General features: G+C 40.8%; 1 protein-coding gene across 1 annotated transcript in view; it reads right to left on the bottom strand.

Moving 5' to 3' along the window:
* CLNK (cytokine dependent hematopoietic cell linker) overlaps positions 1–18,411 on the bottom strand; it is a gene marked incomplete at its 5' end in the record, with an annotated part of 238,387 nt that overhangs the window by 107,445 nt on the left and 112,531 nt on the right. Inside the window, one exon of the mRNA XM_077136401.1 lies at positions 9,315–9,386. Coding sequence (XP_076992516.1) covers positions 9,315–9,386 — 72 coding nt within the window. The remainder of the gene's footprint in view (positions 1–9,314; positions 9,387–18,411) is intronic.

An 18,411-nucleotide genomic window follows, 5' to 3' on the forward strand; every position in this document is an offset into this window, starting at 1 on the left:
AGGAGTTGACTGATCTTCCCCAAGGGGTGGGCAGTCTTCAAAGGCCATTCAAAGATCAACCTATGGAATGATTCCTGTATGCTCTTATGTGTGTAGTCTTGAAGTACATTTTGGTGGGTTGAATTGTGTACCCCAGTTTGCACGTGTTCCTAATCTTGGTCTGTTTTTTCTTGGGTGTGGCCCCATTGTACTTGAGATCTCTCCAAGATGGTACTTGAGTTGGACTTTAATCCGGACCACTGGGGTCCTTTATAAGCAGAGTGAAAGTCAGGCAGGGAGAAGTCACGGGCAGTAGCCAGAAGCGGGAGGTCAATTGAACTTGGTAGAGAAAGGAGACGATGTCACCACTGGCTATGCCATGTGTCGGAAAAGCTAAGGAACCCCAAAGATTGCGTGCCAGACAGAAAATACCAGTCCTGGGAGGAAGCGAGATTTCTAGTGTATGAAACTGTGAGCCAATAAGTTTCTGTTGTTAAGTCAACCCACTTTATTTGTTTTGGCAACAAGGAAACTAAAGCATATTACTATCATGTTATTATAGAATATATAGGGAATGGAAAAATGCAATCTAGAAGAAAATAGTGTGTGCATATATCCACACCTATCTATGTATAAAGACAGCTTAAAAGAATGCATAAATACAATCCATGTCTTTAAATGCTGCTCAGAAAAGCATGACATTTTCATGTGCCTGTATAATTTTTTGGAGGGAACATTTAGGTTCTTGGTAGCCTTTTACTACTGTAAATGATGCAACATGAATCCAGTCTTGCATTCTTTATTTTTTATCTAATCTCTGAATATTTCCATAGAGAGATTCCATCAAGTGCAATTAAGGGGTCAAATAGTGTGGGAATTTTAAGTCCCTTGTTACCTGTTATTCAGTTGCTTTCTGGATGAGTTGTATCAATTTATATTCTTTTCCACAGAGAGTGACGTGATCATCTCACTGCATCTTACCACCATTAAATCCGTTCTTTAAAACCACTTTGCTGATCTGGCACTTGACTCCTTATTTTACCTGGTTCGCTTCCTTGATGACAAGTGAGATTGAATTATTTTGTTCACACAGTTTTGGGCCACTTGTATCCTTTCTGTGGCAGATTATCTGTACACGACTTTGTCCATTTTCCAACTAGGTCTTTGTATTGCTGCAATATTAATCCGTTGACAGGTGTATATTTGGAAGCACTTTTCCCTAGGATCTGGGCAGTAATTTGAAGAGCCCTGAGGCAATGAAAAGCTCAGAAGGATGCTGTTCCTGCGAGCTGACTTGTTTGTGCCTTAATAGTCCCTTGCCTGCCTGTGCGTTACACCTTTCCTCCGAGGCTCTCCAAGTGCGTCACAGGACCAATTAATTGAGCATCACAACACACACTGGGTGTAAATATTTATAAGGCCTATTTGGTGGCTGGGATATTGGGCACACTGTACTTGCATGGTAAGATGTTAGTAACGATGAAACTACAGCCTACCAGTCCAACCTCCATTTCAGCTTGTTGCCTTCTCCTCATCATTTTAACACTCAAAATGACCCTGTGGTAACTATAAAATTATCCCAGAATTATAGTAGAGGAAATGTGGGGTTCAGAGAGGCAGACAATGTGCTGGATCCCACAGAGGCAGACAATGTGCTGGATCCCAAGAGCTAGGGAATGGGTCTCAACCTATCTGACTCCCAAATCCTTGCTATCTTCCTGGCCCCTTTCCTGCAAGAAGTGAGGAGTCATACTTTGCGGGACCATGCAGCTCTGGCCTCAGAACCCCAGTGGTTTGGAATAGAAATTAACAGTAAGTCAGGAGGTCTTTTATCTGGAGCTCAGAGTGCTCTGTCTTGACACTTTAAACATATGGACTTTTCCCTGACATCTTGAGTTTTTATTTAGGCTGCTCAAAGGCTCCCCAGACCTGCAGCTCACAACACATGAAATGGAAATCATATGTTTTTGTGATTGTGTACGGTGAGCTTCAAGTGTGGCAAATCATCCAATTGATAGATGGCAGAATTCAAATGCAGGTGGTATGAAGAGCTGAGCCCAGGGATTTTTGAATATCAGGCAAATTCTTTCCAGGATTCTAGAAAAACTGTAGCTTTTAAATTTTTCTGTCCTTCTTCTGACCTTAGCCTGCCATGGTTTTTAGAATCAAAGACTATTAGCGCTAGAAAGCATATTAGAGATAATGCTATCCAATTCATTAGTTTTACAAATGAGAGAACTGAGGACTGGGATAGCCAGGGCATTGTGCTAGGCCTCAGACACTTGGCGGCAGAGCTGAGGTCTTCAGATTCCCTAAAAGAGTGGAACCAAAAGGAAAAGAAAAGAACCTGTATTTTTGAGCACGTGTCTGTGCCCTAAACTCAGCACAACTCAGGCTGGAAGGCATTTCTATCCCTGCTATGCAGATGCAGGGCACACTTAGAACAGTTAAGCAACTTGTCCAAGATGGCACAGCAAGCAATTGGCAGAGCTGGGAGTTGTTGAGTCTAGAGTGGCAACTTAGATTTTAGAACTCTCTGCAGCTGAGAGAGTTCTCCCAAGTGTCAAGGCTGTCTGCGGAGTGGCTTATCTGACCTGCCCTGGCCCTCTGTGGGACCCTGAAGTGATGGTGCTCATTCATATGTCATATCCTGTGGGATTATGCACTGTTGGGCCTCCTGTGCGTCAATGCAAGCCAAATGAATTAGCAGAGGAAGCATCAGTAAAACAGGGAATGGTGTTGTTATTCCAGCTGAGCCCGCTGCTGTGTGCCCGAGAGCCAGAGCAACAGAGGGGGAAGGGAGAGCAGCAGGCTGGAGCCAGCTGCCTGGGGCTTGGGAAGGAGGGGCCTGGAAAGGGGCTCTGGAAACCGCAGCTATGTCTGGCTGGAGTGTGGATAGTGTCGTGACCCCAGCAGCTGACAGCACTTTGAAAAGACTTCTGTGTTAACACTCTCTGCAGCTCGAAAGCCCATGGTGATTAATGAAAGATGCTGCTAGCAAACTTCATGGAGATCTGATGTGCTGTATCTGTGCTCATAGCAAGGCCCACGTGTTAGCAAGCTGCTTCTTGTCGGGAATTACGAGGATGCGCCCCAGCTTCCTTTCATCAGCAACGTGAATAACATGACCCTGTGCAAATGGGCCACAGCTGGATGGCATTACATCTTGGCAGTCACTCTCCCAATGCCCCTGCTCCCCTCCACATCTGGGCCTTTCCTCTATTTCCTGCTCTTATAGGCAGGTCTCCGTACTGTAGTGAGGAAGTGCATGGAATATGAAGCAAACAAACCTAAGCCCCAGAGGTTTGTGGTTTTCAATATTTAAAGCATTTTGCAAATAAAGATTTTTAATTTTTGAATTATTTTAAATTTTTAATTCTTTTCAATAATTTAGTATGCTTAGTAATTTTTAATTTTTAAAGGCTACTAAATTAAACTCATTCCTGCTCCCCTTTCTCTCCCCTGCTGCCTGGAAGAACTGATTCTGATGAAGTTGGCAGAGTATACTTGCATTCTCCTGATCCATGGGAATAAAGTTTGGATAGCGTGTGATTCTGGTCCCATAGAGACGGGGCTCTGTCCTGTCTCCAGGGTCAAGCCTCCAGCACCGAGACTTACCCTCCAGTGCAGTGCCTGCAGTCCCCGCTGGGCCTCTGTAGGCACCCACGACTCATCCAGTGAAACCTTCAGGTGATGTGACTCTGCCAACCTTTCTGTCTGTCAAAGCCTTCCAGATGTGGCTCAGTTTCACATCTCATTTTAACTTCTGCCCTGTTAGTTAAAAGACTACCTCGGAATGACATTCCCTAATTTTTGAAAGACAGGTGGTACTTCTAAGAGTTACTAAGCTTGTTTTTAATACAATCCAGAGAGAAAGGCAGAGGGAGCACAGTTTCTAAATGCATTTGCTTTTTCCCTTCATTTGATTTCATTGTGTCAGCAACTGTGCAGTTGACATACTATGTTTTACCCTAATCTCATCGCAATTCAATTTTAGGGGTATTATAGAATGTTAAGAGCCATACTGTACATTAAAGACCATAAATTAACCCTTCGATTTTGCCGATGGATTGACTGAGGAGCAGAAAAGGTCTCAGGCAGTAGGTACTGTGTGTCCCAGACAGCCTGCCTGGCCGCAGGGCCCAGGCTCCTTCTCCACCTCCCCATGTGCAGGGTTCTGTAGGGCGGTCTGGGAATGTGCAGTGCTCAGACAGCAGGGAACCAGAAGGGATAAGCTAGAAGGCCCAGTTGTTCCAGAGGCCACGTGGGGCTTCACAATGTGTGGCTAAAGGATGATTAGAGCTGTATCTCAGAAAAGTAAACCTAGAGCAGGTATTGACTGGAGAAGGAAGGAATGGGATTTGTTACCAGTCTAGGTGAGAGGAGGTGATAGCCCTGGCATAGGCTGTTTGCCTTGTTTCCCACATGTCCACTAAAGCCCTCCTCTGATCAGCTGGGACACCAGGCTAGCATCTGTCCAATCCAATGGTACTCACATTGAAATAACGATAACAGTACTATCTGATTTCTTGCCCTCCTCCACTGAAATACGAATTACTACAAGGGAAACACAGAACCCAACAGAGTGCCTGAAACCTGGCCCATTCACCAAAAGGTGCTGCTTGAATGAGAGTGAATGAGTGAAAGGAAATGAACAAGTGATTGGCTGAGCGAATGAATGTAGTGCTTCTATGCACAGGAGACTCCCAGGAGCAAGACGGCCTAGAGGCATTGTGGAGACCTGGTCTGTGTCTCTACATAGACCTCTCTCCTCTTCCCCGAGGCTCAGTGAGTGTTCACCAGGACATAGGAACCTACTCCATCGGTGTACACATACATCACTTCAACTCCCCCTGGAACAAGTTCCACATTTTCCTTATTGATCTGAGATTGGAGAAGCATGAGCCAACTCTGTATTCCTTTGAAGCAGATTGTATTCACACCAAGGTGGGATCAGGCCCAGGTTCATATTTAATAACTGAATAAATGGGCATGTCCTCTGTGAAAGGCATCTCTAGTTAGTTTTAAGGATCTTCCTCTTTCCTATTTTTTCTAATAAAAATATCTGGTATATGCAATTCCCCCAAAGGGGTCATGGGAAAACATAGGAGTGTTTGGTGTCATTTAGAACTGCAATAAAGCTCACACCTCTCGATCAGCTGTGGCTCAGCATCACTCCCACCTGCTCAGGGCCCTTTCCTGCCACGGTCCATTTGAACCTCTCCTTCTCAGAATTTTAGCAGAACTTCTTGCTCTAATAATATATTCCATCAAGAAAGTTTAAAGATAATGCATAATTGTTATTATCTTTCAAAAATCTCATATTGCTAAACTTTGTGCTTTTTTCTTTCTTCAACTAGAGTTTAAGTTCCTTGAAGACAGAAAACATGTTGTGTAAGCTAAAGTCCATTTCATACAAGGTATGTCCCTGAAAAATATTTAAAAAATGAAAACAAATATACATGATGTATTAATGGGTTATGCAACAGATTGAGTAAGAGTAACAGGATGATTTGCATGCCCAGTTTCAGATATTCCTTGCATTTACCACCCCTGTGCCCTCTGTCTGGCCCTCCCACACTTGCTCTGTATCTCATATCTCCTCTTCCCTCCATCCTTTCCCTCTGCTTCAGTGCCTTTGATCATTTATTTAAGTATCTCATACATGCCAGGTATTGGATGAGACTCTGGGGATAGTACAAGCTAACAGCACGCTGGCATATCAACACCCTACAGCTCTAGTGGGTCCTGATTCCATCTCCTTTCCTGCCCCACTCCCTCCTCTCCCTTCAGGAAATGCTTATTGAGCATCTGCTCTCTAGGAGCCCCTTGTGCATCCTCTGTGAAAGCATCTGAAACCTCCATAAAGATCTTTCAGGAGGACATTCTATTCTTTGCCTAGAGAGCAGAAGCAATTTATGGATTTCTGAGACCTCTGGATTCCTAGGACAGCTCTAGAACAGGTGAGGCAAAACTAGAGAGGCCAGGGGAGTAGACAAGCAGCAGTATTCAGCCCCTCTCCTGGGGCCACCGGTGTGCCTGGCTGCAGAGGCCCAGCAAGTGGCCTCTCAAAGCACAGGGCAGAATAGGGCTCCCATCTCCCACATGAGAACTGGCTCTCCTGAGCCCTGAGAAATTACAGCCACCTGCATCATTGCTCCCTAGAATTAACTATTGCTGCAGGTGCTGGTAGCAGAAGGAAAATAATCACTAGTCAATGAGGTGGTGACTCTGGCAGGGTGTGAATATTGAAAGTGTGAACAACTCTGTTAATAATAACACTGCTGAGAGTAAGGAAGTTTAAAAGAGGCTTGCCCTTGGGATTTGATGACGTGGACTGAGAGTGTTGGTTCTGCATCTGAGAGTGTGGGCTAGCCTTGAACATCTCTGGTCCTCTGACTCCTCTGTGCCCTGAAGGGCTTGATTCTATTGCCATCATTTCACACGGCGCCTTGTCTTACGATCTTTTACATTTCTTTTTGTTTCCATGCCCACCTCCCATCCCTTACCATAGACTGAGCATCTTATGGCATGGACTGGGTCTCCTTCATCTTTAATTTTACCTTATACAGTGCATAACACAGTGACCCTCATAGGTTAAGGGGCCAGACATTTCTCTATGGGGAGAACAACTTATGCCTCCACCATCCCCATCTTCCCTCCTATCCTTTCCCATTTGGTTCCTATATCTTATTTTTAACTCCATCCATACCATTCAATGTCACTCTGCATGTAGGGGCAGTTCTGGGAGTGGGGCCAAACCAGGGCTTGCAATCTTGATAATGATGCCTACAGCAGAGGTTCTCCAACATGAGCATGCATCAGTAGGGCTGGGGTGGGTTTGTTCCAACACAGGTGGCTGGGCTCCCACCATGAGATTCTGATCCAGTAGGTCTGGGGTGGCCCTGAGAATCTGCATTTCTAAGAAGTTCCCAGGTGATGCTGATGCTGTTGGTCCCAGGTCCACACTGTGAGAACCACAGCCATGAGGCACTGAGATGATCGTGAGTGTGGATGCTCCTAGGAGGAATGCAATGTGATGTGCCTTCTAGGTAGTGGAGAGGGTGATTTAGAACCTGGAAATGGCGCTTGACTCGAAGGTTGACACTCTGAATTCAAATACACGTGCTGCTGCTTACTAGCTCTGTGCTCTATCTAGATACATGGGGAAACAGCAAATCATAGGAAAACAAGTTTTGGGGATTTAGTCAGGTGAATGTCATGGGATGTTGTAGGACATAGCAGTGTAGACAGATCATGGCTAATGGAGGGGAGACATCATCCTGGGACACATCACCTGAGTAAGGCTCTAAGTGCTCGGCTTAGCATGTTTCTTTTTTTTTTTTTTTTCATGTACTAGAAGATCAGTGCATGTTTGAGATCTGGGGGAGGGGGGCATGAACAGCCCTCTGGCTCCGGTCAGGAGCATTAGCTCAACATTTAACCCATGACAGTGGCTTGTAGTGCCAGGTAAAGTTATTTACTCTCATCAGCTGCATTCTTCTCTCCTAGAGAAGGGAGTCTGATAAGAATGGTATTGTCAGAACTCAGCCAGCACATGCTATGTACTCAGTGACTGCCAGCCTTTGCTACTGATGAAGGGTCTACGATGTTCCAGGCTCACTACGGAGCTCATTCATTTATTCCACAGACACAGGCACCACTTTGGGTGTAGGGGAAACAGTGGTGGGCAGGGCAGTTTATCATTTATTTTTAACTACTATTTCCAAAATGCATGAGGCACTGGAATGGAATGGGGATTGCCTGAGTTCACACCACTAGAAGGAACTGAGGTTTAAATCCAGGCCCAAAGACCCCTTCTATACTACAACATGGCCCTTAGAAGCATCTTACCTACCTTCATCATCATCAAAAGTTAATAGTTATAATTTGTATGGGGAAAGAATACATAGCTTTAATACTTATTAAATAAGACAGTGGGCCCAAATATGCAGTTTTCAGACATTTAGATTTGATTTATATGTCAAATATGAACTTATATTCATGTGATTCTTTCATTATAAAATATGCATTGATGCTGAGATTCGTATGCATATGGATTTTTTTTTTTAAACTTGGGTTTATAAATGGTTTGGAACAGGTTGCAGAAACATCATCTGTTGCTCTTTTTAATATATCTTGAGCATGCTATGACACATCCTGAAATAATTTCCTTCAGAAAAAAAACACTGCTCCTCTTTCACTCTCTTTTTTTCCCCAAATGTAACTGTAAATATTACTTTGATGTATGTAATTGCTTCAGCCATCTCCATTTGAAGGAAGACGTCTAACCTTTCCATATCGCGTCTCTTCGCCATTGTCAAGAAAGAAGAAAAATTTACTTAAAATGCATTATTCAAATGTGTTTAAAGTAGACATTAAAGAAGTCTGAGAACAGCCACAAATTTTCTTTTGCTTAATGTGGTCTTGGAAATATTTCAAGTATTCTGTTTTATAGACATTCAGTCAGTCGACTTGGGGAAAATATTTATGCAAGCAAATCCCGGGATCCAAAACATGCTTATAGCATCTGGCACACAGTAGGACTGAATGTTTGGAGGATCACCATGAGTTGAACTAGACTGGGATGCAGGGTGGCTATAGCATACGGGAACCCTCTGCTATGCCATGAGCTAAGTCTGCTCCTGGGAGTGTCTGGTGAGAGTTCTGACTGGGTGCAGGAGAGACAGCTCAACCTCTATGGGCATCAGCATAGTGCCCAGTATTAGACTGTTGGCCAGTGGCAGAGCTCCATTTGCTTTCAGATATGGTTCCTTGCCAGTAATTTAATTGTTAGCACTTGATTCTGAGCTTTTCAACTAGACTGTGAGCCTCTTGAGGGCAGGACTTTGTCTCTTGTCTGTGCTTTTTCAGTAGCCTGTATAGTGCTGACAGCTGCTCAGTAAATATCTTGCTCAGCTGAAGGGCCAAGAAAAGAAATGGTCCAGACACTTGGCTGCCTAATGAAGGCAGCTGCCTCTAGTCTGCTTGCTTGTGGGATTTAAATGAACTCATGGGCTGATGTGAGATCCATGATTGAAACCACTCACCAGGCAGAGGAAGTGAAGCTTACCCCTTGGCGGCTCTCTTGGGCGGGTGGTGGAGATGGGGCGTGGCTCAGGATGTGTCTGTCTCCCACACCTGCTGATTTGACCCAACTCAAGTCCCTTTGTCTTTTGGGCCTCAGTCTCCATAGAACCTCTAAGATCACAACCCGTAATATAATTCTACCATATTAACTTTTTGTGTGTGTTTTGTGTTCACTAATGGTCAGCTTGTTTGCTTTAGAATCAAAATGTTCACTCCTCTGTTAATAAATAAGTAAATATTCTGACCTATTTTTCGGGAGAGCAAAGTTCTGGAATTTCAAATCACTGGATCCTTCTTTTGTTGTCCTTCCTTTGCCCCTGGGATGAAAGAAAATAGATTATAGTTGGGAAATAGCAAGAAGCTATGGGGAAAAATTAATTAAGTGCATTCATTCATAGAAACAACTACCCAGTCAGATTTAAGTAATTAACGTCTTACAGATAATTCCAACTCTCTCTTTGCATTTCCAACAGGGTTTAAAAAAAATCTGTGCTTAAAGAAATTCAATTACTTTTCTTTTTCATTTTGGTAACATAACAGCTTTTTTTACAGGGGTGGAGAGAACATGGCTGTGGGGATGAGGCATTGAGCTACCTCACACTTTGGCAGGATGACCCTGGCTTCCTATATCTTCTCTGCATCTCTATCCTTTCCTCTGTGGGAGAAACATTATCGTGCTTTCTCCACATGGTTGATGGGAAGAGGTTTAACAAGGCAAGTAAAGAACAGCCAGGCAATATTCTGAATGCTTTGCTATGTTGGTTGAATGTGCAGAAACAACTAGCAAACATCATCTACTGCAGGTAGGTATCATTTAGCAATAACAGCTCTGATTCAAGTAATCTTCATTGAGTTTTGCTAAGGCACGTTCTGTGACGAGATTGAATTATTTCAAATTAAGTTAATTTGTTAAAATTCATTAAATTCACACACTATCATAAATCATTCCTATCCTGCATTCCTCGTTCATTTAATTAGCCAAATTTAATATAATTTCTCTTCTTTTTTTTCAGGCACTTCATGCTCCTTATCAAATATTTACTGGTGATATTTTCCCTGACAAGGAGCTTCCTATCGTTTCATGAACTGATCCCTGCTTCCTCATGGGTCTCGTCTTACCTCATTACCCTCCTCCTTCTCTTCTTTTGGGCCAAATATGCCTCATCTTGGTCCTTGCACTTTCTCTACTCCCTCCACCAGGGTTCCTTCAGGTACTGTCACCGCTTTCTCAAATGCTTTACTTTTCCCTTCTTTGATTTAACTCTAGCTCAGACTTCTGATCTCAGTTTGAGTGTTACTTCCTCAGAGCAGCCTTTCTTGACTTTTCAGACTAGCACCTTTATAGCACTTTAATTTTGCTTTTGTTCTGACTTGCAGCTTGTGCTCGTGTCTGATGACCCAGCTGAACCACCACATCCATGAGGGCTCAGATTTGCAGGGCTTTGCATCCTCTGGCCTGGCTTAGGGCCTGGCTCACCATGGGTCCCCAGCAGATGTGAACATGTGCACACACATGGCTAAAGGACCTCAGGAAATACCTAAGAATGATCTGAGACTCCTCCTCCATCTGGGGTTTTGTTTATAGCCTATAGAATAGTTTGTGCTATATAAAAAGAAAAAAAATAGGTTGTTTTTTTTTGCATATGCTTTGTCACTGTATAATTTGAACACCCAGAAAGATGACGGCACTCTTAAATTAATTTTAATCTGTATTCTTTTTCTGTCCAGGTAAACTTGATTCATAAATCTATATCTGCATTCTGGTTTCTAAGTTCTCGTCATGAGAACCTGTTTTCTGGGTCTCTCTAATTAGGTAGCTGGCATGGACCCAGGGGTCTCCCCCAACTGAGCAGCTCCTTAGCTTCCTGAGTTACCAAATTAGCAGTCCAGATATTAATCTTGAGTTTTTCTGCCCCCTTCCTCATCACCTGCCCCCTCCATCATCAGCATCTCGCCTACTGTAACCAGACCTTAACAATCCATCACCTTTGATTCTGTCCCTTCATCTTCACCCCATAACTTTCACCCAGTCTTGGTTATGCTTTCAACATCTTCATCTGGCCTCTAGGATCAGTCACCAACTGCTGTTCTGGCCTCTGGGCTCCATCCCTCTATCCACCAAGTGGTGGCAAGAACCACTTTTTTAACTGCTGGAGTCTTACCCAGTTACCTCCCTGCTTGAAAATCCTCACCAGCCCTCCATTTCTGCAGGGACAAGTCATGAGAGCCAAGGTCTCTGCCCTGGAGGATTTGAATACCATTTCTGTTGTCAGATCCTCATTTCCCTCTACCTTTCTTTGGGCCAGGCCCTCCCTTCTGTGACCTCTCTGGGACATATCTTTCCAGGTTTCCATATCGTTGTTCAGATTATTCTTTCTGCTGCCTCTGAATCTGGCAAAATGTATTTCATCCTTCTAGTTCACACACTAATTCCCTATGAGTCCTTCCCTACTGCTTCTTCTTTGAATCCTCTTAGTATTTAATCTGCTTCTGTTTTGCCATTCATTCAATTGTTCATTAATGTATTCATTTATTTGTTTACTAAAGCATTCATTCAGGGATGGGGCAAGGTGGCTCAGTGGCAGAGTTCTTGCCTGCCATGCTGGAGACCTGGGTTCATTTCCTGGTGCCTGCCCATGTATAAACAAAACAAAACAAAACATTCATTTGTTTACTCAGCAAATATATGCTGAGTCTTTTCTTTTCCCTGCAATGTGTTAGGCAATGGGAACACAGTAATGAAATGAGACAGACAGAGTCTGTCCTCCTGAAGCTTTTATTCTAGATGAGAGGCAGCCCATACATAAATGAATAAATAATCGTATCATACTGCCATGTATACATCTGTGCATTAGGACAGACCCTGGGCATCTTTCTCTCCTAGGACACCGGCTAAGTGATCCCTGGCAGGAACTCAGGAATGCTCATAAGATAAGGAATAGATGAATGAACATAGGCCTGCCAGTCTGCTTCATGCGCAATAGTGAACTGGAACTTACTTGCGTGGGGTACTTTGGATGTCTCTGGTATCAGGGAAATCCTGGTCTTTTCTGTAGAGAAAGAGGCCTTCTGTTTTACTGTATCTCTGGGTTGTTGGCAGCATTTTTGTGTCTTTGAAAGTTCAGGGATCATTTGCCTAACAGACCTTTGTCCACCCAATTTTAGGAAGAAGGGAAGGATTTAGGGAAATTCTTCAACCTCTTCCTATATCCTCAGGAACCCAGGAGGCTGGAAGTTATTCCAGACAATCAACTTTGGGTTTCTTAACTTTAAGAAGATAATTAAACTCAAATTGCCTTTCTGTTTCATTTTACAGCAACCCTCAGTAGTAAATGGACAAGCAACCTTCTCAGATAAGAAGACAAGGGCCCTGAGAGCTGCAGGGACTGGTTCGAGGTCACCAGGCTGGTTTTCATTAGGTAAATGAGGAGCACATACATGGGAGAATGGGAGGGAGGAAAGGAATTCTCTTTCTTACAAGGGTTTCAGTAAGGAGAACACTGATAAAGCTGGCAAATAGACAACTTCCTTAACTTGGACAGTAAGTAGTTAAAATCTATTCATTTTTAACATGCATGAAAAGAGCACTAGCAGGCTCAGAAATAGAAGCGCTTTTACCCCCTTCTGTTATCCTTTTTTCTGCTAATCCCCAATCACACCACAAAGTCCTCCTATACAATTTTCCTCCCAGCTTGCTGTGCCTCAAATCATTCTTTAGGGTTTGGGTTTTTAGAAACATTTTTTTTTTAATGCAGTGTTGAAGAGATTGTGAGCCCTTTACTAAAGATGCTATTAAGGAAGGCTAATTATAATGGGCCAGAGATTTTTGTTTCGCATTAAATTGAGGACTGACCTTGGAAGACAATGCTCAACTTGCCCAAGCTGGCCATTGCATCTTTGAGTCTGGGAATAACAGTACTATTTACTACAGTCTTGTAAATAGATACACATAATTTTACAAAGCCTCAAACATTTGGGACAAGCTGCCCTTCCTGAAAGCTGCTCAGACCACCCCACCTATGCAATAAAATAAATCACATCAGCACTTTTGAACTGCTGTTCCATGATCGTCACTGAAACTGGTCAAGTGCCCACAGGGAAGCAACCTAAGCTACTTGATTGCACAGAGAACTCAGCACATCCCAGGCAGGATGGAAATGCCATAGGCTTGTGAGGCAAAAGAGGCATGGAGGGTGGGTGGTCAGTCAATTAATTATTCTTGCAATCATTTCATATTCTGCTGCCTCCCACGTGATCGGACATCTCTTCTTGGCTTTCCTTCCAGAGCTTCAGGTTCTGCACTTTGAAGCTACCTTTGACCCCTCTCTCCCCTTCTGTTCATACCTATTGCAAGACAAGTTAGTTTAACCAGTTTTATCCTTCTTTATATGTTTTCTTGCTTCAAGCCTTCCTTCTGAAATTAGCTTTCCAGGTACCCCTTGCTTTTTACATAGATCTAACAGAAGACAATTCAATGCAGTTAAACCATCTACCCTATGCCAAGGGGCCGAAAATGAATAAGACCCACATCCAAACCTGTGTTTACGATGTACTAGGATAGGCTCAATGATAAAAACACACACATGATCTAGAAGGAAAAGGGAAGGAAACATAAATCTTTAAGTGAGAAGTAATCAAGGAAGAATTCAATGAGGTGGTGACACCTGATCAAGGATGAAGAAGGTATAAGTATTTGCTAGACAGGTGATATGGTAAGTTGAAGGGTAGAGAGTAAGTTGGGGCAGCCTATTCAGAGTTACGCACCCTTCCTCCAAACCATCCAGGTCATTCTTTAATTCTTCATCTTAACAAGTGCAGGTCTCTCGGCTACAGCCAATATGGCAGGTGCTGTATGACCGGAGGAGAAAGAAGAACTTCCATCTCCCCTGTTGTGAAACTATACTTTTTTAAGGTACTTTTAGGTCAAGTTAGATTTTTCCAGAAGCTCCTCATTCTATACACTCAAAGTGAACTTGTAGGCTCCTAAGAGAGCAAATTGGTCTTTTTTTTTTTACAAACAAACCCTTTTTTCCCCTTCCTCTCCTTCCTACCTGTGTCAGTCAGGGTTCTCTAGAGGAACAGAACCAACAGGGATATCTGTAAATATGAGATTTATAAAGGTGTCTCAGCAACTGTGGGAATAGAAGAGTCCAAAATCTACAGGGCAGGCTGTGAATCTCACAGCTCTCATGAAGGGTCTGGATGAACACAAGAGAGGCTCGCTGGCTGAAGAAGCTACGAAAAAACCCGTCTCCCACCTTAAAAGCCCCCAACTGATTGGATTATCTCATTGTGGGAGACACGGCTTAGTTGATCACAAATGTAATCAGCCACAGATGCAATCAATTGCCTAATGATTTAATACACCAGCCTCCTAGTTTACCAATCAGCCGTGAAGTATCCTTGCAGCAATGGTCAGGCCAGTGCTTGTTTGACCAGACAACAGAGCAAAATCACTAGGCTAAATTGACCAGAACCTAAACATAACACTATTCTTCCTGGGTAACTTCTAATCTGTTTTCTATCTTTGTGAATTTGTAATTTCCAGTCATCTCTTATGAGTGATAGTAAACATTTTTGTCTTTATGTGTCTTGCTTATTTCACTGAGCATAATATTTTCAAGGTTCTCCCATGTTGCAGCCTGTCTCATAATTTCATTTTTTCTAATGGCTAAATAATATTCCATTATGTGCATGTACCACATTTTGCTTATCCATTCATATGTTGATGGATTTTTGTATTGTTTCCAGTGTTTGTTGTGAATAATGCTAGTTTGAATATTGTTATACAAATATCTGTTTGTGGCCCTGTTTTCACTCTCTTTGGGTAATTACCTAGAAGTAGGGTTGCCAGGTCAAATGATAATTCTATGTTTAATTTTTTGAGGAACCATTATATTGCTTTCCACAGTAGCTATACCATTTTCCCACAATGCACTAGAGTTCCAGTTTCTCAGCTTCATCTCCAAAACTTATTTTCCACTAAAAAAATAGCTATTCTTGTGAGTGTGAAGTGATGTCTCATTGAGATTTAATTTACATTTCTCTATTGGCTAATAATATTGAACATCATTTCTATGTTTATAGGCTACTTGTGTATCTTCTTTAGAAAGATGTCCATTCAAGTCCTTTGCCCATTTTTAAATTATGTTGTTTTTTGTTGTTGTTGCATTGTAGAAGTTCTTTTAAAATTCTGAATATTAAGTCCTTATTTGATATATAGTTTGCCACTATTTTCTTCCATTCTGTAAGTTATATTGTCACTTTGTTGGTAATTTACTTTGATGTACAAACATGTTTAATTTTGATGAAATCAAATTTATCTATTGCTTTTTCTTTTTGCTTGTGCTTTTAGTGTCATATCTAAGAATCCTTTGCAGAATCCTGGGTCATGAAAATCTGCCCTTATGTTACCTTCTAAAATTTTTATAGCTTTAGCTCTTATATTTAGGTCCTCAATCCATTTTGAGTTAATTTTTGTATATGTTGTGAAATATGGGTCTAACTTCATTTTTCTGCACATTGATATCCAGTTTTTCCAATCCAATTTGTTGAAAAAAAATCTTTCCCACTCTATGTTCTTACCACCTTTGTCAAAAATCAATTGATGATAGACATATGGCTCTATTTCTGGACCTTTGTGTCAGTGCCATGCTGTTTTGATTACTGTCACTTTATAATACAGTTTGAAATCAAGATGTGTGAGTCTTCCAAATCTGTTCTTCTTTTTCAGGATTGTTTTAGCTATTTGGGGCTACTTCAAGCTCCATAAAAATTTGAGGATCAGTTTTTCTATTTCTGCATAAAAGGCTGATGGAATTTTAATAAAGATTACATTGAGTTTGTATGTTTTGGATAATATTGACATATTAACTATGTTAATTATTCTGATTCATGAACATTGAGATGTTTTACCATTTATTTAGGTCTTCTTTAATTGCTTTTAACAGTGTTTCATAGTTTTCAATATATCAGTTTTTTGTATCCTTAAATTTATTCCTCAATATTTATTCTTTTTTATACTATTATAAATTGAATTGTTTTCTTAATTTCCTCTTTGGAGTGTTCATTGCTAGTGTAAAGGAACACAGTTATTTTCTCTGAGTTACACTGTACCCTGCCACTCGTAGGGTAAATTCATTTATTAGTGCTAATAATTTTCTTATGGCTTTCTTTTTGGTTTTCTACATATAAGATCATGTCATCTGCAAGTAGAGATATTTTACTTTTTCCTTCTCAATTTGGATTCCCTTTGTTTCTTTTTCTTGCTGAATAGCTCTGGAAAGAACTTCTAGCACAATATTGAATAGCGGTGGCAAAAGAAGGCATCCTTGTCTGGTTTTCATTTTAGAGGGTAAGCTTTAATCTTTCAACCTTGAATATGATGTTAGCTGTGTGGTTTTCATAAATGATTTTTAGCATATAGAGAAAGTTCCCTTCTATTCATACTTTTTTTGAGTATTTTTATCAAGAAAGGATCCTGGATTTTGTCAAATGACTTTTCTGCATCTATTGAGAGAATCATGTATTTTTCCTCCTTCATTCTATTTATATGCAGTGTATGTCATTGATTTTCATATGTTGACCCACCCTTGCATTCTTAGGATGAAACCCTGTGGTCATGGTGCATAATCATTTTAATACATAATTGCATTCAATTTGACAATATTTTGTTTAGGAGTTTTACGTCTATATTCACAAGGGAAATTGGCTGTAATTCTCTTTTGCTGTGATATCTTTGCTAGTCTTTGGTATCAGAGAAATGGTAATTTCAAAATCACTTAGGAAGTGTTGACTCCTCTTGATATATTTGAAAGAGTTTGACAATGATTCGTATTATCTGTTTTAAATACTTGATAGAATTCACCAGTGAAACCAACTGGTCCTGAACTTTACTTTGGTAGAAGGTTTTTGATTGTTGATTCAATCTCTGTATTTATAGGTTTGTTGAGGCTTATTATTTTTTCTTGAGTCAATTTGGGAAATTGATGTATTTCTAGGATTTTTTTCTATATTACCTAATGTGGTGGCAAATAATTGTTCATAATAGTCTCATATAATCCTTTTCATTTCTGTAAGATCAGTTATGATACCACCATTTTCCTTTCTGATTTCAGTCATTTGCATCTTGTCTCTTCCTTTCTTTGTAAATCTGGCTGTTTTGCCAATTTTATTGATTTTTTTCAAAGAATCAACTTTTTGTTTCATTTATTCTCTCAATGTTTTTCTATTCTCAAGTTCATTGATCTTTGCTCTAATCTTAATACTTTCCTTTATTCTTTGAACTTTAAGATGACTTTACTTTGATTTTTCTAGTTATGCAAGACATAGAGTTAGGTTATTGATTTAAGACTTTCTTTTATAATATCAGCATTTATACCTATAAATTCCCTTAGAGCACTTCCTTTGTTGCATCCCATTAGATTTGATATGTTGTGTCTTTGTTTAATTTGTCTGTATTTTCTAATTTCCCTTGTAATTTCTTTTTTAACCCATTGATTAAAATTGTGCTGTTTACACATATTTGCAAATTTTCCAGTTTTTCTTTTGTTATTGATTTCTAGCTTCATCCCACTATGGTCAGAGAGGTTACTTTAATAATTTCAATATTTTAAAATTTATTTATTTTCTCTTGTACCCTAACATGTGGTTTATCCTAGAGAATGGTCCATATGCATTTGAAAAGAATGTATATTCTGACATTTTGGTTGAAGTGTTCTCTATATTTCAGCGGGAGCTAGTTAGTTTATAGTATTGTTCAAGTCCTCATTTCCTTACTAATCTTCTGTTTAGATATTCTGTCTGGTGGTGGAAGTGATATATTGAAATTTCCAACTATTATTGTAGAGCTCTCTATGTCTCTTTAAAATTCAGTCAATGCTTGCTTCCTATATTCTGGCATTCTGTTATTAGGCACATATATATTTATAATTGGTAAATCTTGTTGAATTGATCCTTTATCAATATATAATGCCCTTTTTTGTCTTATGTAACCTTTTTTTTTAACCTAAAGTATACTTAGTCTGGTATTAAAATAGCCACCCTGTTCTCTTTTGATTAGTATTTGTATGAAATAATTTTTCCCCATCTTTCAGTTTCAACCGATTTGTATTTATGGATTTAAGCTTGATCTCTTGCAAACAGCATGTAGTTAGGCCATATTTCTTTTACTTTTTTTGGGGGTACATGGTTTGGGTATTGAACCCAGGTCTCCCGCATGGAAGGCAAGCATTCTACCAGTGAACCACCCATGCATCCTAAGCCATGTTCCTATGTCTATGCAGCCAATCTCTGCCATTTGATTGGAAGGTTTAATCCATTTACATTCAGGAAAATTACTTA

Source organism: Tamandua tetradactyla, chromosome 19 (genome assembly GCF_023851605.1).
Source record: "Tamandua tetradactyla isolate mTamTet1 chromosome 19, mTamTet1.pri, whole genome shotgun sequence".
NCBI lineage: Eukaryota > Metazoa > Chordata > Mammalia > Pilosa > Myrmecophagidae > Tamandua > Tamandua tetradactyla.